We start from the raw sequence: 26,263 nt of genomic DNA on the forward strand, positions 1-26,263 counted from the left end.
GGTCCGGGATGTCTTGAAGCCTGCCCGGATATCGGTCCATCAGTGCATTCGCCTTCCGGGAAAGATGGTTGCCTCTTACGAGGCTCTACAGTACGGAAGATTTCATGCCCGTCATTCCAACTTGATCTCCTAGACCAGTGATCGGGATCTCGCCTACACATGCACCAGAGGATACGTCTGTCGTCGAAAGCAAGGATTTCACTCCTCTGGTGGCTGCAACTGCCTCACCTTCTGGAGGGCCGCAGGTTTGGGGTTCAGAACTGGATCTTCTAACCACGGATGCAAGTCTCAGAGGTTGGGGAGCAGTCACCCAAGGGGAAACCTTCCAAGGAAGGTGGTCAAGTCAGGAATCCCTTCTACCAATAAACATCCTGGAGCTAAGAGCCGTGTATAACGGTCTTCTACAAGCAGCACAGCTTCTGCAAGATCAGGCCATTCAAGTGCAGTCGGACAATGTAACGACGGTGGCCTACTTAAACCGACAGGGTGGAACGAAGAGCAGAGCTGCAATGTCAGAGGTGACAAAAATCCTCTTCTGGGCAGAAAGGCATGCAGTGGCGCTGTCAGCAATCTTCATTCCGGGAGTGGACAACTGGGAAGCGGACTAACTCAGCAGACACGATCTCCATCCAGGAGAGTGGGGCATCCACCCGGAGGTGTTCGAGGAGATAACAAGTCGTTGGGGTGTACCTCAAATAGACATGATGGCCTTCCGCCTCAACAAGAAGCTTTGGAGGTACTGTTCCAGGTCGAGAGACCAACAAGCAGTGGCAGATGCCTTGGTAACGCCGTGGGTGTTCAAGTCAGTGTATGTGTTCCCTCCACTTCCACTCATTCCAAGAATTCTAAAGCTTGTAAAAAGAACAAGGGTTCAGGCGATCCTCATTGCTTCGGATTGGCCAGGGAGGGCTTGGTACGAGGATCTGCTGGATCTTCTACTGGAAGATACAAGGCCTCTTCCTCTTCGGGGGGATCTTCTGCAACAGGGGCCGTTCGCTTATCAAGACTTACCACAGCTACGTTTGACGGCATGGAGGTTGAACGCCAGATCTTAGCTCAGAAGGGTATTCCGAGCGTGGTTATTCCTACCTTGATACAGGCTAGGAAGGGAGTAACGTCTAAACATTACCATCAAATTTGGAAAAAGTTTGTGTCTTGGTGTGAATCCAAGAAATTTCCTGCGGTGGAGTTTCAACTTGGACGGTTTCTCCTTTTCCTGCAAGCAGGTGTGGATAAGGGCCTGAGGTTGGGATCCCTAAAGGTCCAGATTTCGGCTTTATCCATTTTCTTCCAGAAACAATTGTCTGTCCTCCCTGAAGTTCAGACCTTTTTGAAAGGGGTTTCTGCACATCCAGCCTCCCTTTGTGGTGCTGACGGCACCCTGGGATCTTGACATGGTGTTGCATTTCCTGCAATCGGATTAGTTTGAGCCTTTACAGGAGGTTGAGGTCAAGTTTCTCACGTGGAAGGCTGTCACGTTGTTGGCCTTGGCTTCTGTGCAACGTATGTCAGAACTGGGGGCTTTGTCCTGTAAAAGCCCCTATTTAGTCTTCCATGAAGATAGGGCAGAACTCAGGATGTGTCAACAGTTCCTTCCCAAAGTTGTGTTGGCATTTCATATCAACCAACCTATTGTGCTGCCAGTGGCTACTTACTCCTCAATTGCTTCAAAGTCCTTGGATGTTGTGAGGGCTTTGAAGATCTATGTGAAGGGGACTGCTCATCACAGAAAATCGGACTCTGTTTGTCCTGTATGATCCCAAGAAAATTGGGTGTCCTGCTTCTAAGTAGATGATTTCTCCCTGGATCAGGTTCACTATCCAGCATGCTTATTCTATTGCAGGATTGCCGTGTCCAAAATCTGTTAAAGCCCACTCTACTCGTAAGGTGGGTTCTTCTTGTGCGGCTGCCTGGGGTGTCTCAGCTTTGCCGAGCGGTTACTTGGTCTGGGTCGAACACGTTTGCTAAGTTCTACATGTTCGATACTTTGGCCTCTGAGGACCTCAAGTTTGTTCAAGCAGTTCTGCAAGAGCCTGCACGCTCTCCCTCCCATTCTGGGAGCTTTGGTACATCCCCATGGTACTAATGTGGACCCCAGCATCCTCTAGGACGTAAGAGAAAATAGGATTTTAATTACCTACCAGTAAATCCTTTTCTTGTAGTCCATAGAGGATGCTCGGCGCCCGTCCAGTGCTGCGTTTTCCTGCATTGGTTCTTTGGTTCAGTACAACCTGGTTCCTAGGTAAGTTCTGCGTTTCTTTGCTGTTTCAGTACTGCTTCAGCTGAGTTTTCAGGCTAGTTAGCCTGGTTTGCCTTGTTTGTGTGAGCTGGTATAAATCTCGCCACTATCTGTGTAAAATCCTTCTCTCGAAGTTGTCCGTCTCCTCGGGCACAGTTTCTAGACTGAGTCTGGTAGGAGGGGCATAGAGGGAGGAGCCAGCCCACACTATTAAACTCTTAAAGTGCCAATGGCTCCTAGTGGACCCGTCTATACTCCATGGTACTAATTTGGACCCCAGCATCCTCTATGGACTGCGAGGAAAGGATTTACCGGTATATAATTAAAATCCTATTTTCTCCTAGCCTTAGCTTCGGCAAGGCATGTTGCACAATTGGGTGCCTTGTCATGCAAGCCACCGTCTCTGGTATTTCATACTGACAGAGCGGATCTTTGGACAAATCCCGCTTTTCTACCACAGGTAGTATCTTCTTTCACGTCAATCAACCAATCAATCGTAGTTCCTGTTTTTCAGAAGATTCAGATACTCTAGCTACTTTGGACGTGGTACGCACACTCCGCGTTTATGTAGCCCGAACATCAACAATACGTAAAACGGATACTTTGTTCTCTATGATGCAGTCAAGATAGGTTGGCCAGCTTCCAAACAGACCTTGGCCAGATAGATTAACCTGACCATTCGTCAGGTACACTTTCATGCTAGTCGATGGGAACGTCATGGGCAGCAGGCTTTAGAGCTTCTACGACGCAACCTTGCCATGCAATTACATGGCCATCAGTGCACACGTTTGTGTGCTTTTACAAGTTTGATAATTCTGCGGCATCAGCTTCTAGCTTTGGCCGTCTAGTGTTACTGGTGCCAAACAGCTCTTCCGCCCAAGGGGGAAACTTTGGTAGGTCCCAAGAGTACTCCAGTGACCCCTAGTGGATTAGAAAGAAAACAGGATTTTGATACTTACCAGATAAATCCTTTTCTTTGCACCCACAGGGGGCACTGGACGCCCACCCAGAGCAGTTTCACCTGGCTGGTGGTAAGTTCAATAGTTCTTATGGTAACACAATTTCACTGACTTGTTCAAATGTAAGGTGATAGTTATCTATTGTTGTGTCACCTTTCTAGTTGATCATTATGTTATGTGTCACCTTTCTAGTTGTCTGTTATGTTATAATGTTATATATAATTCTCCATTGTTCATCCTCTCTGTCGCTCCTATTTGGCTCAGCAAAAAAAACTAAGGCATCTTGGGAGTATGGAGGGAGAAGGAGGGTTATACATTTAAATGTTTAAATGTGCCTATCCCTGCTATGGCACCGTCCATATCCCAAGAGTACTCCAGTGCCCCCTGTGGATTCAAAGAAAAGGATTTATCTGGTAAGTACCAAAATCCTATTATCTATAGTAATAATACAGGGACATGACTGTGGAGGTGAGGGGATCTGGGCGCATTTACAGAGATATTTATGTCTCCCCCATTTCACAGAGGTGTGAAGAAGACATCTGGTGAGCGTGAGACACCCAGCAGCCATCGTCGTGTGACAGGAGGACTGAGAAGGTCCCAGAGGCCCATCACGGTGCCTCCACCTCACTCACTGATACATGAGAGACACCGTGACCAGAAGATCCAGGAACTCACCAACAAGATCATTCAGCTGCTGACTGGAGAGGTGACTGCTGGGAATGGGGCATTATACAGTAACACCAGGGGACATGTCTAGGTAATGACTGGAGAGGTGACTAATGGGAATGGGACATTATACATTAACACCAGGGGATGGGTCTGGGTGATGACTGGAGAGGTGACTGCTGGGAATGTGACATTATACAGTAACACCAGGAGATATGTCTGGGTGATGACTGGAGAGGTGACTGCTTGGAATGGGACATTATACAGTAACACCGGGGGATGTGTTTGGGTGATGACTGGAGAGGTGACTGTTGGGAATAGGGCATTATACAGTAACACCAGGGGACGTGTCAGGGTGATGACTGGAGAGGTGAATGCCGGGAATGGGGCATTAACAGTAACACCGGGGGATGTGTCTAGGTGATTACTGGAGAGCTGACTGCTGGAAATGGGACATTACACAGTAACACCAGTGGACATGTCTGGGTGATGACTGGACGGTTGACTGCTGGGAATGGGACATTATACAGTAACACCAGGGGATGTGTCCGGGTTATAACTGGAGAGGTGACTGCCGGGAATGGGACATTATACAGTAACACCAGGGGACGTGTCTGGGTGATGACTGGAGAGGTGACTGCCGGGAATGGGGCATTATACAGTAACACCAAGGGATGTGTCTGAGTGTTGACTGGAGAGATGACTGCCGGGAATGGGACATTATACAGTAACACCAGGGAACGTGTCTGGGTGGTGACTGCTGGGAATGGGACATTATACAGTAACACCAGGGGATGTGTCTGTGTGATGACTGGAGAGGTGACTGCTGGGAATGGGACATTATACAGTAACACCAGGGGATGTGTCTGGGTGATGACTGTATCACTGTTTGTGTCTGGTTCCTATAATGTGTCATGATGTCACTGTCTATGTCTCCATGCAGGAGACGGAGAATATAGAGGAACACAGGGGTCTGTACAAGGATATGATGATGGAGAATCACCGGCCCCACACAGCACTGGGTAAGAGGAGATGGTCATGTATTGTACAGGGGAGAGCAGGTATGGGGGGCCCCTATATACACACATCATCTGATAATCACATAAATACAGTGTATTTACACAGTCACTGTGTGTCTCCTACAGATGGACCCAGTAACAGAGATACCCCAGAGAGATGTCCCCGTCCTCTGTATTCCCAGGATTGTGCAGAGGAGAATCACAGGATCCCACAGAAGGATCAGGTAGGAGGGATTTAGGGTCTCCCCAATATACCAAAGTGACCATCACTATATGATCTGTAGAGGAGCTGTGTATACTATTATACTATTAATATACTATTTTTAATGTATATTGTTTTATGGGCTATTTAGGATGAATATCTCGCTGACATTAAGATAGAAGATACAGAGGGAGAAGAAGAGACGTATGTGACTGAGATTAAGGCAGAAGATATAGAGGGAGAAGAAGAGACGTATGTGACTGATATAAAGGCAGAAGATATAGAGGGAGAAGAAGAGACGTATGTGACTGATATGAAGGCAGAAGATATAGAGGGAGAAGAAGAGACGTATGTGACTGATATAAAGGCAGAAGATATAGAGGGAGAAGAAGAGACATATGTGACTGATATAAAGGCAGAAGATATAGAGGGAGAAGAAGAGATGTATGTGACTGATATAAAAACAGAAGATACAGAGGGAGAAGAAGAGACGTATGTGACTGATATAAAGGCAGAAGATATAGAGGGAGAAGAAGAGACATATGTGACTGATATAAAGGCAGAAGATATAGAGGGAGAAGAAGAGACGTATATGAGTGGAGATCAGCAGTGTAAGGAGGAGGAAATCCCTACAGATATCACCACAGGTAAGTAATAAACACTAATTACAGAAAAGAGTCACATTTACTCCTTGCTCAGTCACTACAGCAATCTCTTATACTACACCCTCCTCTGTCGGTACAAAAAAAAAAGAGGAATATATATTTTCCCAGTGAGGGAGTCAGTAGCCATCAGCTCCTATTATACTCCTGCTCCCACCTCACATCATGTCACTGTGTGTTACCAGCCCAGAGATCTGACCAGTCTCCTCCCCACACTCTCTGGTGTATCTCATACATCAGGAGCCATCAGCCCCTATTATACTCCTGCTCTCCCCCTCACATCATGTCACTGTGTGTTACCAGCCCAGAGATCTGACCAGTCTCCTCCCCACACTCTCTGGTGTATCTCATACATCAGGAGCAATCAGCCCCTATTATACTCCTGCTCTCCCCATCACATCATGTCACTGTGTGTTACCAGCCCAGAGATCTGAGCAGTCTCTTCCCCACACTCTCTGGTGTATCTCATAAATCAGGAGGCATAAGCCCCTATTTTACTCCTGCTCTCCAGTCTCATTATGTCACTGTGTGTTACCAGCCCAGAGATCTGACCAGTCTTCTCCCCATATTCTCTGGTGTATCTCATACATCAGGAGCCTTCAGCCCATATTATACTCCTGCTCTCCCCCTCACATTATGTCACTGTGTGTTACCAGCCCAGAGATCTGGCCAGCCTCCTCCCCACACTCTCTGGTGTATCTCATACATCAGGAGCCATCAACCCCTATTATACTCCTGCTCTCCCCTCATATTCAGAATCCTGCACATTCCCTGCTGATTACCTGTCCCCTGGCACTTGGATGATGGCCTTCTCTCTCTAAGTAATCGGGGCTGTCTGGCATTAGGGGCATAGAGAGAAGTGAGGGTGACATATTTATAATGAATTTTCCCAACTAGAATCCAATATCTACCATTGCATTCCACCCACTTGCTTTCCAGGTGAAAGGGGCAGGATCTTTTAGAAAGGATGGCTACACCACAGGAGATATAGCATGTTGGGTAGTTATTGGTAAACTCAGGGGGAGAGTGCAATGGAACATGTGATTCCTGAATGGCTACCACTGCCACCTTCTGGTCAGCGAAATATGTTAATGCAAGACATCTCTTACGGGGAGAACCTTTTACATTAAGACTTAAAACTTCACCGTGATAGAGAGAGATCAGATCATGGTATGAAACATCTAGGATCATCTGTGTAAAGTCCAATAGAGTCTGTAGGGCGTGTGCATATTTCAAACTATCAAATATCAGAAAAAATAAAATAGGGAACAAAAATGGGAGACTAACAGAAATAGCGTCCATAAAGGAGCTAGAGATTCCGTCACTAGGGTACCGTAACAGAAAGGTGGAAAAAGGTGGCGGTCGGGCCTAAAAGGGAAACTCACAGACTACCCCAAGTAGCCATACGAGAGGCAAAATCTAGTCATCATAGTAACAATTGTACAAAGAAATATCAAATCTCAATGTATCCAAAGGAGGTAAAGGCCAAGATCATGGCCTGATATCCAATGTAGGTACTACCAACACCATTATAAGGCCAACAGGATGTTAGACAAATCAGCCATGCTTTGCCTGAACACCCAAACATTCTAAAAAGGTATTATGAAACGTAACACTGGAAAGAATGTCAGACCATATACCATATAGCAATTATATAGCACAGGAAATGAAGATAAAAATATACGTTTTATACCTATACCAAGAGCAAATAAATTTGTTCCAAAAATAGATCCATGCCCAGTAACTTAGTCCCAGTTGGCACATGTTACAGTAGGAAACAAACTCTGAGTGTCTCTAAGAGTCTTACTCCTTTAGCATATTACTTCGATACGGAAGACAACTCCTCCGGGATTGGTTTAGGTAAAGTGTCAGGAAGGACTGTCTACAGGAATGTCCCACTTTTTCAGAATAGCAGGGCCATCCTCGGGTGAAGGTATCACTGTGAAGGCACCGTTTCGCATTTCAATAAGGTTAGTAGGGAAGCCCCATTTGTATTGCACATTCCCTTGGGTGGAATAGATGCCTTTTGGTCAGCGTCGCAGGAGAAATATCCGGAAATAGCGCAGATTATCCAGGCACTAAGCTATGGGGAGGAAGACAAAGCGGCTCGTAGAATGCGTTCTTTAATGTGAAAAAGTGGACCCTGAGCAGAGTGTCCCTCGTGCTTGGATAGGGGCCTGTTTGGACTTTGGGAGTCTATGGATCCTATCAATAAGAAGGTCCTTGGCAGGAGCCTAAGGTGGAAGCTTCTGAAAAGAGGACCGTGGCATAATCATAAAGCTCAGCATTTGTAACAGAATCCAGAACGCCCATTATTCTGATATTATTTCTCCGAGACCTGTCTTCTAAATCAATGACTTTATCACGAATAGAGACCAGGTCTTCCTGAAGGGTGTCATGTGCTGAAATCAGATCTTTGTGAGACGCAACAATCTCTTTCATCTTTTTTTTTTTTTTTTAATAAGTTTTATTGATTTTTGTCATAATAAGAACAAAAACAAGAACAGTAAAAAGAATGTGGATCAATATAGGAGTTACACAGAAGTGGGGCGTTAACAAGACACAATAATATCAAGGCCCATAGTGATCCTATCAATTAAATACCAAAAACAGCAATACAATTATACAAAGAGCGAAAAGAAAAATAGAGGAAAGTAAAGAAGAGAAAAAAGAAAGAAAAAGAGGTAAGTGTAATGAAAGAAGGGGAGGGGGTGAGTGTCGGCCAGATGAGGTTGTTCGCATTACAGAGTTCAGACATATATATAGGCGATGGGTCAGATGGTCGTCAATGGTGGTTCTGCATTAAAGTGCAATGTCCATGGCGTCCAAGTGCGAATAAAGTTATTTGGCGTATCATGAACGGCAGCGGTAATGCGTTCTAATTTGTATGTGGACCATATAGCATTAACAGTAGCGGAGAGAGTAGGATGAGAGACGGACTTCCAATTTGCCACAATTTGGCATTTGGCTGTGTTTAAAATGTGTTTAATTAGTTTTAGTTGATGGCTCAAGGTGTCAGGGATAGGACGCAAAAGTAAAGAATGGAAGGGCGAGTCTGGGACGACTACATCGGTGACATCAAAAATTAGTTTATGAATCTGACGCCAGTAGCGATGGATGAATGTACAGGACCACCAAACATGCAGCATGGTTCCCCGTTGCCCACAAAGTCTCCAACATTTATCAGAGCAGGAAGGATAAATAGTTTGTAGTCTAGATGGCACTAAATACCATCGGTAATAGATTTTATAAGAGTTTTCCTGTAGGAAACTCTACATTGTTCCATAAGGGGGTCAATGAAGGATTATAAGAGCAATAAAAGCGAGTGCAGTGATCCCAGTAATAAGAGAAACGAAGTCGGGCGGGAGCGAGGTGTGCACCATAACAGAGTTGAGGGTGAATACATATTTACTGCGTGAGCTTCTAAAAGCGTCCACAGTCTCTGCTCGGGAGGCGAGTGCCAGAGAACACAGGAGGCTAAGTGCGTAGCACGGTAGTACTTAATCAGGTCTGGCATGCCGAGGCCCCCCGAAGTACGATGTTGTTGGAGCAGTCGTATCTTAACTCTGGGTTTCTTTCCAGCCCAAACAAAACTAGATATGTCCCGCTGAAGATTTTTCAATATTTTAGTTGGTATGTGGATTGGGAGAGTCTGCCAAAGATACAGTAATCGCGGCAATATGTTCATTTTGACATCAGCGATGCACCCGAACCAAGAGATATAGAGTTTGTTCCAACCGACTAGGTCAGTGCGTATCGACGAAAATAACCGTGGGAAATTAGCTGTGTACAGCGTCAAGTGAGATTTAGTTAGGTAGATGCCTAGATATTTAAGCTTAGTGTGTTGCCATTTAAACGGATAAGATTGTAGGAGGCGCAGATCTTGGGAAGACACATTTATATCTAAAATCTGTTTTGTCAGCATTGAGATTGTAATTAGACAGGTGACTACAAGTTTAAATCTCCTCAAATAAGTGTTGCAGGGATATGCTCGGGTCAGTTAAAGTTAATATGACATCGTCAGCGTACAGCGCTATTTTGTATTCGTGGTTTCCCATTACAATGCCCGAGATGTTGACATTCAGTCTGACTTTGGCCGCCAATGGCTCCATCACCGGAGCGAACAGCAACGGGGAGAGCGGGCAGCCTTGTCAGATGCCATTCCTGATAGAAAGAGATGGGGAGAAAAGACTATTAACGAGAACGGAGGCAGAAGGATTATGATAAAGTGAGGTAACAGAATTTTAAAAAGCGCCATGTAGACCCATATTTCTCAGTGTTTGTTGAATAAAGGGCCATGCTACTCTATCAAAGGCTTTTTCTGCATCCAGAGCCACCACCAGGGTCGGAATGGATTCCCGTTGGGAGAGGTGGATAAGATTAATAAGTCGGCGAGTATTATCCGCAGCCTGCCAGTTAGGGACAAAACCGACCTGGTCCGGATGTATTAAAACCGGTAGAAATGGGGCCAATCTGTTCGCTAGGATTTTGGCGAACAACTTGAGGTCTGTATTTAAAAGTGAGGTGGGCCTATAATTTTTCATTTCCAGTGGGTCGCGATCAGGCTTGGGTATGACGATGATGTTGGCCCTGGTGGTGGCTGCATCCAGTGAGCCTTGTTCCAATAAAGAGTTAAATAATGAGTGAAGCATGGAAAGCAGGGACTGTGATTTTTTTTTATATAATAGATAGCTGTATAGCCATCAGGCCCCGGGGCGGACGATCGGCGTAGCTTAGCGATCGTGGTGAGAATTTCCTCGTTGGAAACAGGGGCATTAAGTCTTTCTAGATCCGAAGCAGTGAGTTTCGGTAAGCGACAGGAGAATAAGTAATGTCGGATGGTGGTGATATGAAGTGGGTCAGTAGGAGTAGGTGAAGATAGATTGTAGAGGGATTCATAATAATCATGAAACTGTGAGGCCATAACCTTAGGGTCACAAGTCACGGATCCGTCAGAGCATTTTAGGGCAAGTATATGATTCTGCGTACGTATTGCCCGAAGACGACGAGCCAACAAAGTGTCCGCTCTATTCGATTTTTCATAAAACCTCTGGCGGATCCATAAGAGTGAGCTGATTGTTTTTTTGTCCTTTAAGTGAGAGAATCTTAGTGTATAGCTGTTTTTTCGGGAAGCGCTGGTGGAGAAGGGTTAAAGAAGTAAATTCGGTTTCCAAGTCAAGAATACGTTTAGCTTCAATCTTTCTGTGAGTCGAGGCAAGGTTAATGAGAAGGCCACGTAACGTGGCTTTATGAGCTTCCCATAACACTCCAGGGGAAATATCAGGAGAAATATTATCAGTGAGGTAAGTGTGAATCATGGGCCTAATTCTGAGTTGATCGCAGCAGCAAATTTGTTAGCAGTTGGGCAAAACCATGTGCACTGCAGGAGGAGCAGATATAACGTGCAGAGAGAGTTAGATTTGGGTGGGGTGTATTCAAACTGAAATCTAAATTGCAATGTAAAAATAAAGCAGCCAGTATTTACCTTGCACAGAAACAAAATAACCCACCCAAATCTAACTCTCTCTGCAAATGTTATATCTGCCCCCCCCCCTGCAGTGCAAATGGTTTTGCCCAATTGCTAAAAAAATTGCTGCTGCGATCAACTCAGAATTACCCCCATGTCGTTAATTTCATCTATGTTGGAGGATTAAAGAAGAAGAGACTCATTTAAACGTCATGCACGTGGGGTCGAGAGCTTATGAGGGATAGCAATATCCAGTATGATCGCATAGTGGTCTGACCAAGTAGTAGGAATTATTTGCGCTCCTAGGAGGGTTTTGAGTGGAGTCGCGATCTACAAAAATATAGTCAATGCCAGTGTAAAGGTTGTGTGGAGGTGAATAGTGCGTGTAACCTCTAGCGGACGGATACAGAGTTCTCCAGCTATCATACAGGTTATAAGAGGAGATACATGTTTGTAAAAGTTTAGACAGCTTTGTGTGAGCAGACGTCTCTGTGCTAGGGTGAGATCTATCAAAAAGGGGGTCAAGGGTAACGTTTCAATCCCCAGCTACTATGATTTTAGAATTCAAGAATTTAGAGAGCTGGTCAGAGAATATCCCAAAGAATGAACCCTGCTGCATGTTTGGGGCATACACGGACGCCAAGGTGATAGGAATTTGATTGAGGGTACGGGAGAGAATTACAAATCTACCACTATCATCAAGGACAGAATCTTGAATGACTATGGGGAGATCACGGTGGATCATTATAGCAGTGCCTCTACGCTTGGCTGACATAGTAGAGTAAAAGGTGTGAGGGTACTTTTTACAGTTTAAAGAGGGGTGAGGTACTTTAAAATTAGTTTCTTGTAGAAAGATTACATCCGGCTTGTGCCGAGCAAAGAAATTAAACGCCATGGATCTTTTAAACGGGGAATTAAGACCATTGACATTAATGGATAACAGTTTCAAGGTCATGGGGGGGGGGGGGTAATAGTCATCAGAGTACACTGCAGTGAACAACCATTCTCGTGGCCAAACAGAGAAGACTAGGAAAAATAGAGAGAAACAGAATAGAGTAAGTGTGAGAGTGAACTCAAAGAATAGACCCATTCCTAAATGCGGGTAGGGTCCAAAAGAGAGAGGGGTAGTGCCAACAAGGCAGTCCCTTCATTGTGGGGGGTAGCGACAATTAAAGAAAACAGTAAGTAAGAACCAGAACATGGAAAACAAGAACAAAGACGTCCTGCGGTCAAGCGCAAGGGTGGAGATGTAACAGGTGAAGACATGAGAAAAGAAATTCCAAATCGTGACATGACCAGACAAGTATATAATAGAACAATTACGTTGAAAGTAACTATACTATATTAAAAAAAGAAAAAAGAAAATTGAAGAACAAACAGGCTTATATGAAAACATGTAGTCAACGACTGATGAACATTACAACAAGAAATGGAACAACAGTAATTGCGATATCGTGCCCATAGCCTAAGGCGGTCCCGCTATAGTAAGCAAAGTATTAGCCTTACCAATTCAAGGCACAACAATCATTGTCTGGATGGGACCAGGCAGGGCTATCGTACATGAGTCCCAGAGACCAAACAGTCCTTAGAACAACTAGAGCAGTATGTTCGGAATGTTGGGGAGAGGGGGGGGGGGAAGGGAATACATTTTACAATAATAAAACAAAGCATAGTTACATGTCCCTGGTTATAAGAAAGCCATGTCATTTAATAGACCAATCAGGAGTAGGTGCCATAGGCCTCATTGGGGATGCAGAAGTGAGTTGATTCCTAAACTCGTCAGGTAGAGTGTCAAGGATACAAACAATTTGGAAGCTGCTCAATCATACCTGGAGATAATTATATATCAGGTGCTGGAAGGGGGAGGGGTCATAGACAGACAAACAAAGAGGAAGGGGGGTGCAAATCCCCACCCCCAAATTCCCTTCCGCACACTGAAAATTACCTGTAACCATCCCTGAATCTATCTGGTAATAAAATTCAGAGAATTTGTCACAAATGTTTGCAAACACATGTTTAAGCTGCTGGCCACTTCACGGCTTCTCTGATACAGCAGTCCTAACTACTTAATAGCAGTGCCCACATTGGGCCATGTAATTTGTCACAGTACGCCTCATGATAAAGGTCAATACTAAAACATTTCCAGACAGAGAGCTAACTTACCAGGGAGCCACCCCCAGGATCTCCCATTGGCACTACAAGGAACAGCATGCCTTCCAAATTCTGCTCCCATTCAATGCCTCATGCACACAAGCAGACAAACAATTTGGAAGCTGCTCAATCATACCTGGAGATAATTATATATCAGGTGCTGGAAGGGGGAGGGGTCATAGACAGACACAAGCAGACAAACAATTTGGAAGCTACTCAATCATGCTGGAAATGTTTTAGTATTAACCTTTATCATGAGGCGTACTGTGACAAATTACATGGCCCAATGTGGGCCCTGCTATTAAGTAGTTAGGACTGCTGTATCAGAGAAGCCGTGAAGTGGCCAGCAGCTTAAACATGTGTTTGCAAACATTTGTGACAAATTCTCTGAATTTTATTACCAGATAGATTCAGGGATGGTTACAGGTAATTTTCAGTGTGCGGAAGGGAATTTGGGGGTGGGGATTTGCACCCCCCTTCCTCTTTGTTTGTCTTAGAGTGTCAAGGATACCAAGAGTCTTGAGAAGGTCATAGTCTTGAGCAGGGGTTTTAACTGAGTTTTGGTAACTTGAAGCTGAAATGGAAACCCCCATTTATACTTAATAGAATGAGTGCGGAGGACTCTGGTAACAGCAGCAAGGTCCCAACGCTTTCTAAGTGTAGAAGGCGCTAAGTCTTGGTATATTTGAAGTTGAGTGCCGGAATAATCAACGGATTGGTGTTCCCGTGCCGCAGACATGAGTTTTTCCTTTGTCTTGTAATAGTGGAAACGGAGGATGACATCCCGCGGTGGTTGAGTTGGGGGAGGCCGAGGGCGGAGCGCCCTATGCGCCCTGTCTAGAATGAGCAGGTCTTTCGGAGTACCGGGGATCAGATTCAGGAATAGGCCTTCTGGAAAACCTGGGAGGGTCTCCATGGTAACACTCGCTGGAATTTTGCGGACCCTAATATTATTTCTGCGGTTCTGATTGTCCAAGTCCTCCAAGTGGTCTCCATGAAGATCGACATCTGCGCGGAGGTCCGTTAGCTCCTGCTCAATCACGGCTTGGTACTGGCAAACCTCATCCATCTTACGTTCCAGGGAATCAGTACGTGTGCCCAAGTCGGTCAGTTCATTTCTAAATTCCATGAGCGTTGACCTCATCTCAGTTTGAATAGTTTTAGTGACAATAGAGATGATGTCTTGGGTGGTAAGGTGAGCTTTCGGCGACGGAGCGTCCTACGAATCCGACATTCGATCTGTAGTTGAAGAGTTACGAGAAGTAGAACCTGCTTTCTCCCATGCACGAAGAATGCTGGGTTTATTAACAGCAGGGGATTTTTTTGCAACATAGTAGAACGGGAAAGGCAAGGTGATAAGTACCAAGAATATCAGCTCCGCTTAGGAGATCATAAATGAATATGGAAAATAATCCTGAGAGACCTCGGCTAGGAGAGCAGCTGCCCTCTAACGCTGGTTGACCGCAGGATGATCCAGCCTAGGACAGGCATCAGGTGCGCCATGGAGCGCCTCTTAGAGATTGGGCAACAGTGAAATGGAATCCACGGTAAAGTGGAGTGGGTTGCCGAGCTGACCTGGGGTCAGGGTAGTTGACGATAATAAAATGGCCTTAGAAATCTGCTGGTAGAGACAACCACGGGCACACAGGCACGGACCAGCCAGTAGCAACGCTGGGGGCCTCGAGCATTAATAATTTGTAACCCTCCTGGGTGTTCGCTTCTCAAAGCTCACTAGAGGAGGTAGAGATAGCCATCCCCAATATTCCTGGGTGCGCCACGCCAACGCGCCGCCGAGTGGGAACGGCAGCGCAGGGGGGAGAAGACGTAGAGAACATCTCCAGGTGCCCTTTGTGCCACGTTGTGAGCTAGGCTAAAGGACGAGAAAAGGGGCAGGGGTGCCCACCTGCATCCTGGGAGGGAAACCACAGGGAGAACACTTGCGTCAGCTGGGGATTTTAGTGCTGTGTCCACCGGGAGCAGGGGCATCACAGGAGCAGTGGAGCAGGCTCTGTGGTGCATAAGAGAGATGGGGAGATAAGCGTGGAGTCAGCGGGCCGCGGAGGGGAGCGATGATGCAGTGTGACCCCAGCCAGCCTCGGCACAGGCAGCCAGACTATGTGCCACGTCTCCGGAATCCGCAGCGGGTGTCACGCCAGCTGGAGCACGCGGCTATAGAGGAGGGGTCAATCAGCGGCTGCAGTAAAACACCAGGCTCCGTCCGCCGGTGTCCCAGGTCCCCAGGTTGCACCACCTTCTGTCTCAATAGCATACAGTATGGGCGTGCTGCCCCTAGTCAAGATGGCGCCGTCAGTCTAAAACACAAGGCTACAGCAGCCTGAGCACCTGGAGCCCACAGGATACGGGCTGATACGTTGGTGGAAGCGGTGAGTGTCTCCACATCCGTGGAGACGGCCTGCGGCAGGAGGGGAGAGAGTGAGAACAGGTGAGCAGCGTCTCTGGTCCCAGATGCACCGGTGGCTCATCCGCGCCAAACAGCCTGTCCCCGCTCCAGGTGCCGCAGTTGAGGGGGGCTTCCCAGCCGGGTCAGTCAGGCGGGTGATGGACGCAGGGGTAGCAGAGGAAAGGAGGGCGTTCTGTCGCAGACCGCGAGCGCCTCACTTCCAGGGCAGAGGAGAAATCGAGGCCCCTGCTCCAGTCAGGGAAGCAGGCCGCAACTCGCACAGGTGCAGGAGGCACCCGCCGGCTCTGCAGACCACCACTCCCGACACAGGAGCAATTGAGGGGGTCCAAAACGAGTCCTCTCATGCAGGTAGCAGCATAATTTGAGCGAGGTAAGTGTGCCTCAGGCAGGAGCTCAAACACTGCCCAACTGCCTGGATCCACTGCCAAGCCACACCCCAATCTCTTTCATCTTAGTCTGTATGAGTGCCAGTCTCACTGATATCGGACCTCAAAGCTTGAATATTAGAGTTAAATTCTGAGGTTATTTTAGTCCTTAAAATAGGATTTTAATACCTACCGGTAAATCCTTTTCTCTTAGTCCGTAGAGGATGCTGGGGACTCCATAAGGACCATGGGGTATAGACAGGCTCCGCAGGAGACATGGGCACTCTAAGACTTTAATGGGCATGAACTGGCTCCTCCCTCTATGCCCCTCCTCCAGACCTTTAGTTATAGGAACTGTGCCCAGAGGAGACAAACATTTTGAGGAAAAGGATTTTGTTAATTAAGGGTGAGTTACATACCAGCTCACACCACAACACACCGTACAACATTGTATATAACTAAACCAGTTAACAGCATGAACCAAAAGAGATCAGCAACAGTCTGATCTTAACTGAAAACACAACCATTGTGTAACCTTAGCAATAACTATGTACAAGTACTGCAGATAGAGTCCGCCCAGCATCCTCTACGGACTAAGAGAAAAGGATTTACCGGTAGGTATTAAAATCCTATTTTCTCATATGACCTAGAGGATGCTGGGGACTCCGTAAGGACCATGGGGTTTATACCAAAGCTCCAGACCGGGCAGGAGAGTGCGGATGACTCTGCAGCACCGATTGAGCAAACATGAGGTCTCCATCAGCCAGGGTAACAAACTTGTAGAATTTTGCAAAAGTGTTTGAACCCGACCAAGTAGCTGCTGTTAGGCGCCGAGAGTCCGCCCGTCAGTGCGGCCCGGCGCCTGGCAACTAGGGACGCCGCAGGCAGACAGCCGCCGGCTCCCTAGCAACGCTAGACGCCGGGCGCACGGAGCCGCTCAGACCCTAGCAACAGGGACGCCACGGTCTGACCGCGTTCCCCGTTGCTGGGTCTTAATTAATCAAGTGCTTGTGTATTCTGGCCGTGCAGCATGCAGCTGCACGGCATCATGTTGTAATTAGCCCTGTCTGGCACCTGATTGGAGGGCTTCCATTTAAAAGCACTCTCAGGACTTCTCACAGACGCCGGTGATAGCTTCCTGTTTGCCTGTGTCAGTTACAGAGAGTTTCCAGTCCTGCTCAATCCGGTTGTTCCTGTCCTCAGTGATCCAGTACTCGGAATTTGTCATCTATTCCTGGAGTCCGACCGAGCACCTTTAACATCCTGTGGTGTTCGTGAGTCGCGGCGTAGCCGTGTGTTGCGGCTTGACCGCTTACTATTTATTATTTAGTTTATTGTGTTCTGGAGCTTTTGCGGAGGATTCCGCTCCCCCTGATCCACTCTGGTATCCAGCGGTGCTGGATAGGAGTGACGGATCAGTGGATCTTTGGTTGTCCTTTTCCCTGGCGGCTAGTCCGCACATACCTTTGGTTTAAGTTAGTTAGCTTGTAGCCCCTGGCCTGGTTGCTTAGTCAGAGGGCCCCTTGTTATCACCCTGTCTCGGATTTCCCTTTGTCTCCCATTAAGACCTGAGGGGGCATCGGGGTTGGGCAGGCATAATCCGCCCTTCGAACGCGGCTGCCATGGGCTCAAGCAACCATAGTCTCGCAAGGGATTTCTGATAACACGGGCGAGACAACGGAGTTAGGGCGCCAGGGGTTACTAGGCTTTCCTGCTCCCGTAACCAGCATATCTTTCCAGTACTCAGACCTCTGCCATAAGATCTCCTCTGGTCTGGAGTACGGGAATCATAACATTATAACCGGCCAGACTAAAATTTAAAATTAAACAGGAGTTAATTTTTTCCCTTATTCTGTTGGGAGATTTGTCAGCCTCATGAATCCCTCCGGTGTTGGGCCAAATCCTGGCCAGCGTTTAGTTAGCCAGATTCAAGAGCTTACTCAGATGGTTCAGGATCTGTCCCTTCGGGTGAGGTCACAGGAAGATCTGTTACGGACTTCCCCGAGGGTCATTCCTGAACCAAAAATGCATCTGCCTGACTGTTTTTCTGGGGATAGAAAGCAGTTTTTTAATTTTAAAGAGTCTTGTAAACTGTATTTTCGTTTAAGACCAGTCTCCTCAGGTACGGAATCTCAGCGGGTAGGAATTATTATTTCTTTGCTACAGGGGGATCCTCAGACCTGGGCTTTTGGCTTAAAGACAGACGATCCGGCTTTATTGTCTGTAGACGCCTTTCTTGGGTCTTTAGGGCTATTGTATGACGACCCTGATAGAGAGGCATCCGCCGAGAGTCAGTTGCGTGCTCTCAGACAGGGTAGGAATCCCGCAGAGATTTATTGTACGGAGTTTCGCCGTTGGTCGAACGACTGTGGATGGAATGACCCAGCCCTGCGCAGTCAGTTTCGCCTCGGCTTATCCGAGTCTATAAAAGACAGTCTCCTTCAGTATCTCGCTCCTGATACTCTCGATAAACTCATGGAGCTCTCTATTAAGATTGATCGTCGTCTCAGAGAGCGGAGGGCTGAAAAAGGAGCATCTGTCGGGTCTTCTCCTTGTGTTTTTTCCATTCCTGTGGACATAGAGGAGCCCATGCAGATAGGCCTCTCCAAACTGTCTCCAGAAGAAAGAACCAGAAGGCAAAATTCTGGTCTTTGTTTATACTGTGGGGGTAAGGGACATTTTGCCCGTAGTTGTCCGAACAAGTCGGGAAACGCCTCGACCAAGTGAGTAGTGAGGGGGTTCACTTTGGTCTGCAGCTTATCTCCTCAAATAGTTCACTGCTAGTTCCAGCTAAAGTTTCCTTTGGCAGCCTCTGTTCCTCGGTCTCGGCTTTTGTGGACAGTGGAGCTGCAGGGAACTTTATGGATTTAACATGGGCCAAGGCCTTAGGTATTCCTCAGTTAGCCTTGGGTAGGTGTATCACCATGCATGGTTTACATGGGAGTCCCTTGTCCAATGGGGTTATTTCTCTCTGTACACCTCCTGTTCTTCTTTCGGTAGGAGCTCTGCATTCTGAAAAGATTGAGTTTTTCCTTACCCATTGCCCAGCAGTTCCTGTGGTTCTGGGTCACCCTTGGCTGGCCTTTCATAATCCCATCATTGATTGGCAGTCGGGGGAGATCTTACAATGGGGTACCATCTGTAATAAGGAATGTATTACGCTTCCCATCAGAATAGCTGCTGTCATTCCCGCACCCATTCCTGTGGAATACCAGGATTTTGTTGATGTATTTTCCAAGGGCAATGCGGATATTCTGCCTCCCCATAGGCCTTATGATTGTGCTATCGAGTTAATTCCTGGTGCCACTTTGCCTAAGGGTAGGTTATATGCACTGTCCGGACCTGAAACTGTGGCCATGAATGAGTATGTTAAAGAAAGCCTGGGGAAAGGATTTATCAGGCCATCTAAATCCCCTTTAAGTGCAGGCTTCTTCTTCGTGGAGAAGAAGGATGGATCACTCAGACCTTGCATTGACTTTAGAGCCTTGAATAAAATCTCAGTAAAGAATACTTACCCTTTGCCGCTGATTTCTGTCCTCTTTGATCAGCTACGTTCGGCTGTGATTTTTTCTAAGATTGACCTGAGAGGAGCATATAACCTCATCAGAATCAAGTCAGGGGATGAGTGGAAAACGGCATTCAGTACTCAATCAGGCCACTATGAGTATCTGGTTATGCCATTCGGCCTGTCCAACGCTCCGGCAGTTTTCCAGGATCTCATTAACGATGTGCTCCGTGAATTTCTTGGAAGATTCGTTGTAGTCTACTTAGACGATATTTTGATATATTCTGACTCTATTGAACAACATGTTACCCAGGTGCGTCAGGTTCTAAAAAAATTACGTGAAAATCACCTATATGCCAAGCTGGAGAAGTGTGAATTTCATGTCACGGAGGTATCCTTTTTAGGGTACATTATTTCCCCTCGGGGATTCTGTATGGAACCAAAGAAGCTCCAAGCCATCCTTAGTTGGGCGCAACCCACCAATTTAAAAGCAATTCTGCGCTTTTTAGGGTTTGCGAATTACTATAGAAGATTCATTCACTCTTTCTCTGACCTAGTTGCTCCCATTGTGGCACTGACTAAAAAGGGAGCAGATCCTACCAACTGGTCACGTGAAGCGGAGTTATCTTTTCAGGCCTTGAAACAAGCCTTTGTCTCAGCCCCGGTCCTCAGACATCCCAACCCAGAATTGCCTTTCATTGTTGAGGTTGATGCCTCGGAGGTTGGAGTAGGGGCTATCCTATCTCAGAAGGATCCGGATTCCCTGGAATTACATCCTTGTGCCTTTATGTCCAGGAAATTCTCATCTGCTGAATCCAACTACGATGTTGGTAACCGGGAATTACTGGCTATTAAATGGGCTTTCGAGGAGTGGAGGCATTGGCTTGAAGGAGCCACTCATACCATTTCAGTTTTGACTGATCACAAAAATCTTCAATACATTGAATCAGCTAAACGGCTGAATGCCCGGCAAGCTCGTTGGGCTTTATTTTTTACTCGTTTCAAGTTTATTATCACCTTCAGGCCAGGTTCCAAGAATACCAAGGCAGATGCCCTGTCACGCAGTTTTCTTCCAGTTCAAGACAACAGTCCTGTTACTCCTATACTTCCGTCTTCAGTCATTCGGGCAGGTCTCACACAAGATTTATTTACCCAGTTAAAGCAGCTTCAACATCAAGCTCCTGGAAATACTCCTGCTGGTCGTCTTTATGTCCCCGAGTTTTTGAGAGCAACAGTTTTGACGGAGTTTCACGATAGCAAGGTTGCCGGGCATCCGGGGATCGCTAAAACTTTTGAATTAGTTTCCCGCTCGGTATGGTGGCCTGGTCTTTCCAAAGACATTAAGGAGTTTGTTTTTTCTTGTCAGGTCTGTGCACAGCATAAGGTTCCCCGTTCCTTGCCTATCGGTCAACTTATGCCCTTGAATGTTCCTCTTAGGCCATGGTCTCATATTTCCATGGATTTTGTGGTGGACCTCTGTGGCCGGAGAGCCCCAGCCACGAGGCAAATGGCCGCTTTGGCACTGAAGGGGTTAACCCCTAGTGCCCGGCGCCATATTAAGGGACAATGGGTGCTGGGCATCACTGTTAAACGTACTTACGGCGCTGGGCGCGGACTGTTTAAAAGTTTTAACATGTCATATGTAGTGCTCTGTGCACAATTGCAGGAATGCATGTTTAACTGTATTTTATATTCAAGATGTGGTCATCTGTATATTTAAAGCACTTATAGATGTCTGAATAATCCTCTCTTATCCTCTGGAAATAGGAAGTGGCATGCTAATGGCCCTGTTCTATCAGAGAGGTGTGAAGGACAATACCTTTTGATGTGTAAGTTCCTTAGAGAGAGATGCTAATCACTGGGTTTATGGGCTTGGAACTTGTTTCATGTACCTGATTTAATTGACATACGAACGAACGACCTATGCAGGAAGGAAGACTGTTTGTTTGTATTGTAGCCATTCCTGTTGTAATCTTAAACACTGGGATTGCCTGGAGATGTGAATGACCAGAAACATCTGTATTTTGAAGATATGTGATAAATTTATCAATAGTGAATGTTAATCTGATACCAAACGTTGTCTGGGTGACAGGAAGGAGGATATTGTTTTATTGCACTTATATCCTTGTAAAATGTAATTTATTGGTATTTTGTAAAATAACCTGATTGGTTGGAGAAGACAGGGAGGGCTTACCCCCCTGTGGTACTGTGTGGAAAACTGACATAAAAAGGAGACCTGCGTGCCTCCAGAGTGGTAGTTGTACCATCTTTATTCTGCTGAAACATCTAATTGTATGCTGTTGCCCCTAGCAATAGGGAAGGGTTCTCTTTAGAACTATTGAGCAATTAAACATCTTTGCCTCAAGAAGACTGCTTTATCTTGTGACCAACAGGGTTAGGCCAAACCTAGCCCCGTCCTCCGGCTGTCCAGGGAAGTACCTAGCGTCTCCAAGCTCCGCCTTCCGCCAGCTACCGGTAGAGGCCTAGCAAGTGGCTAGTGGGGATTCGTCAGCACCACACAGCTGTGGTAAGGCAGTGCGTCGGCACATACCGAGCAGAACCGTGGTTCCAAACGCCACGGCAGGTTAGGAGTTTGGTGGTGGCAGCGAGAACCCGCCCACAGCGCAGTGGGTGGAGTCAGTAACAGGCGGTTACTGACGGTAAGCGGGAATCCCCTATGTGGTCAGGCCTCGTGCGGCTTGACCTTCCATTCTGTGCGCAGTCGACGGGACGCGGCAAGCGGCGAGTGCTTCCGTACGGTATCGTCCTGTCACAGAAATTGGTGGCATAGTGGTGGGATAATCCCAGGCGGCTTTTCATCACCTGATTGGAGAAGCCGAGTTACTCAGGAGAGGAGTAACTGCAGTGCAGGAGAACGCACAAGATGGCGGAATTCAGCGGAATGTCCAAGGAGGATCTGGAGATCGTATGCCAGGGGAAGGGTGTGGATATCCCTTCCAACGCGTCCAGAAGCGTCATGAAGGCGGCGCTCAGGAGCGTGGAGGAGTCTCATCGGGTGGAGGTGGAAAGCACTGACGGCGTCAGCATCGCAGAGGACGGCCCACCAGTGGACCTTCGTGAGGAACCGGTGAGAACCACAAGCCCCGCCCTCTCTCACAGCAGTAATGTTTCCCTGCAATCCCTAGAAGGGCCAGGATCCCAACGTCCCAGGGGGGGCAGTACGGATAGCCTAGCAGATCGGCTAGCGGAATTGGGGGAAAGGGCAACGGAGCAAGAGCGCTTGATCATCATCCAGATGTGGCGTGATGAGCGGGCACCACAGGCCGTGGTACCCCGGGAGCCGTTGTCAGCTGTTGTACACAGATCAGGACGAGTTCAGTTTGCCAAGTTTGCAGACAGTGATGGGGACATTGATGGACATTTGCAAGTTTTTGAAAGGACTTGTAAACTACACGATCTACTCAAGTCAGAGTGGGTGAGACACCTTGTGCCCACTCTGCATGGAGAGGCCTTGGAGGCCTATCGAGGAGTGGCAACGGAGGACTGTGGGAACTACGACGAAGTCGCGAAGGCCCTCCTCCAGCGATTCTTCATCACTCCGGAGTCTTACAGGAAGAAGTTCAGAGACTTGCCCAAGAATCCTAGCAGCACCCATGAGCAGTTCGCCACCAAGCTGCGGCAGTACGTGGTGAAGTGGGTGAAGGATTCTGAAGCCACTACATGGGACGCACTGATCGACCTGATCTGCAGGGAGCAGTTCTACCGCAGGTGCGCCCAAGAAGTGAAGGAGTGGGTGCTAGATCGGGAGCCACCCAGCTTAAAGATGGCTGCCCAGTTAGCAGACAAGTATGTGGCAATTCGGCCACGGGGGCAGAAGCGCCCCGCCAGCAGCCAGCTCCAACAGACTGTACCACCAAGGGGACCCCCCTCTTCAGCTCATCGACCCCAAAGACAAGCATCTTCCAACCCGGGTGCTCTTGGCCAGCAACAGCACCGCAGCGTCCCTGCAACTGATCAGAGATCATCGGTGCCACGACTGGAGAAGAAGTGCTATGGCTGTGGGAAAATCGGACATCTGAGGATGAACTGTCCTGCATCCCAAGCACCCCAGACTCATGCCACAAATCCGAGTGCTGGAGCCCGGATCGCTTGTTTGACGAGAGGAGATGAGCCTACAGAGACTGTTCCCCCTCCAGTCAGTCCGATGGAGTGTGGCGAGAGACAGATGCACTCTGCGGAGAGAGTCACCTGCATGGCCAAACAGCCCCTACACAACATGTGGAGGCACCTGCAGCCAGTCCACGTAGGACCCCTGCAGGGAGAAGGCCTAAGAGACTCGGGGGCCTCAATCACTGTGGTGAGCCCCCACCTTATAGATCCTGCTGCCGTATTGCAGGGTCGCACTGCCACGGTCACCCTGGCAGAAGGAACAGAAAAAGCGGTTCCCATGGCAAGAGTCTACCTGGACTGGGGAGCTGGACCAGAGTTGCGAGAAGTTGCCGTCATGGATGGTCTCCCAACTGATGTGGTCCTAGGAAATGATCTGGGTGGTGGGATCGTCACTATGTTTGTTGGCGCCATTCCCCGGAGTCAAGTTCCAAACCCACCGTTGACATCAGCTACTCCAGCACAGCCCAGCCCAGAGGAAAAGACTACAGCTGCTAGACAACTGCCAGCACAGCCAACCACAGCATCAACCAGCCCAGAGGAAAAGATTACAGCGGCTAGATCAGTACATCGACCCTGCATGCCTTTTGCCTCTGGTATGCCTACGTCCCCTAGCAACGCAGAGGATGTCGGTTCCAGCTCGTGTGATCCTGTGGGGGTGCCCAATGATGTTCCTGACCCAAGTGGTTTGCCAACTCCGGCGGTGAGTATGAGAAACCACATTGACTTTTCCATGACTGACCCCTACCAGACTGACCCTAGTAGTCCCCACCTAGATCCCCCTGTAGAGTGTCCCAATTTAGGAGAGATTGAGGGCCACAGGCAGGAGTTTAGGGAGGCTCAACTCTCTGACCCATCCCCGAAAGGCATGAGGCGCCACTCTGGCAGCGGCCTTGACAGGGTTGGGGCGGGGAGGTTGACCTGGCGGGAAGGGTTAAGGTACAGGGTAGCCAGGAAAGTGGGAGGGGATAGACCAGATAGGGAATGTGTCCAACTGGTCCCCTCAGGGAACGTTCCTGCGCAACCGGTGTCGGTTGCCAGCGAAACCCCTTTGGACAGTAACCTGGAGACAGACCGTACCCTGAAGTGCCTGACACAGAGCTTACCCTGGTCTGGAATGTCGGGTGACGCCCAGACCACATGTAAGGCTGGTGCCATGCGTTGGCAGCCGGGGCACTCCAGCGGTTGTGTTGTCTCTGGGCCTCTGCCCATAGGAGAACCCTCGCAGCAAGTTGCTGTGGACATAGCAGGTCCCCTGCCTGTGCAAAGTAGATCGGGGAAGACACGCAGCCTCCCTGCAGTGGATGCCACACAGGATCCAGAGGCTGGTGGTCTGGCCGCCATCACTGTGGCCCAGGTAGCGGATGAGGAGGAAGGAGTAGGCCTAGGTGACAGGGTAGGTTTCCCGAGTCATAGGTCGACAGAAGAGGATTGGAGGGCAGGTCTGACAGTTAGGGCAGACAGTTGCCAGATAGGTATGACGGAGGTGCAGTGCCTGGGGCACCATGTGGGAGGAGACAGGGGTAGGCCCAAGCCAGAGGGGGTGGAGGCAACCAGAGGCTGTCCCCGGCCCACATCACCCAGACCGGTACTGACCTTAGAACCTGCAAGGCCCTACGGACATGTTGTCATTGACTTTAGTCATGTAGTGAACCCCTTGACAGAGATGGCTAGGAAGTGCATTCCCAAGTCAGTGGACTTTGCACCCGCTTGCGAGTTGGCATTCCAGTCATTGAAGGAGGCTCGGGTACCCGCTCCAGTGCTGATGGCGCACATTCTTGACCAGGACTGTGTGTTACGAACTATTGTGCCACTGCACGGACTGGGAGCAGTACCGAGCCAGAAAGAGCCATATGGGCAGGAGCACCCTGTGGCCTGGTTGAGCAGTATACTGCTATTGTGGGAGGTGGGGTATGCCACAATTGGGACACCTTGGGTGGCACTTGTTTGTAACCAGCCCCCCACCGTGGTGACTTACCACCCACCCGTTAGGTGGCGGCAACCTACCTTGGGGAAATTGGACCGACTTTTGTGGTGGAGCCTTGAACTTGGACTTCAGGTGGACTATTTGAACATTGTGCACCCACGAAGAGAGGCCCACTACACTATGGATGAACTGTCTAGGCCAGAGCCTACACCCCCCAGGTAGCGTCCCCTTCACCCCAACGGACTGCGGGACCAGGACCCAAATCGTTGGGACATGGGTCTCTGGTTGACCCGCTTGAATGGGGGGGGGGGGGGGGAGTGTGGCCGGAGAGCCCCAGCCACGAGGCAAATGGCCGCTTTGGCACTGAAGGGGTTAACCCCTAGTGCCCGGCGCCATATTAAGGGACAATGGGTGCTGGGCATCACTGTTAAACGTACTTACGGCGCTGGGCGCGGACTGTTTAAAAGTTTTAACATGTCATATGTAGTGCTCTGTGCACAATTGCAGGAATGCATGTTTAACTGTATTTTATATTCAAGATGTGGTCATCT

The 26,263-nt window shown here is 48.2% G+C and overlaps 3 protein-coding genes across 4 annotated transcripts in view; 2 read left to right on the plus strand and 1 right to left on the minus strand.

The window, feature by feature from the left end:
- The window catches only part of LOC134984503 (zinc finger protein 585A-like), a 593,603-nt gene that overhangs the window by 83,502 nt on the left and 483,838 nt on the right, over positions 1-26,263 (plus strand). The gene's annotated exons all lie outside the window — the stretch shown is intronic.
- The window catches only part of LOC134984506 (zinc finger protein 271-like), a 185,336-nt gene that overhangs the window by 33,802 nt on the left and 125,271 nt on the right, over positions 1-26,263 (minus strand). The window lies entirely within an intron of this gene.
- The window catches only part of LOC134984492 (gastrula zinc finger protein XlCGF57.1-like), a 32,828-nt gene continuing 10,288 nt past the window's right edge, over positions 3,724-26,263 (plus strand). For both annotated transcript variants that reach the window (XM_063950059.1, XM_063950060.1), the window contains exons 1-4: positions 3,724-3,904; positions 4,808-4,886; positions 5,010-5,107; positions 5,237-5,732. In XM_063950059.1, coding sequence (XP_063806129.1) covers positions 4,850-4,886; positions 5,010-5,107; positions 5,237-5,732 — 631 coding nt within the window. In that variant the 5' untranslated portion in view covers positions 3,724-3,904; positions 4,808-4,849. The remainder of the gene's footprint in view (positions 3,905-4,807; positions 4,887-5,009; positions 5,108-5,236; positions 5,733-26,263) is intronic.

This window comes from Pseudophryne corroboree (genome assembly GCF_028390025.1).
Source record: "Pseudophryne corroboree isolate aPseCor3 chromosome 3 unlocalized genomic scaffold, aPseCor3.hap2 SUPER_3_unloc_6, whole genome shotgun sequence".
Taxonomy (NCBI): domain Eukaryota; kingdom Metazoa; phylum Chordata; class Amphibia; order Anura; family Myobatrachidae; genus Pseudophryne; species Pseudophryne corroboree.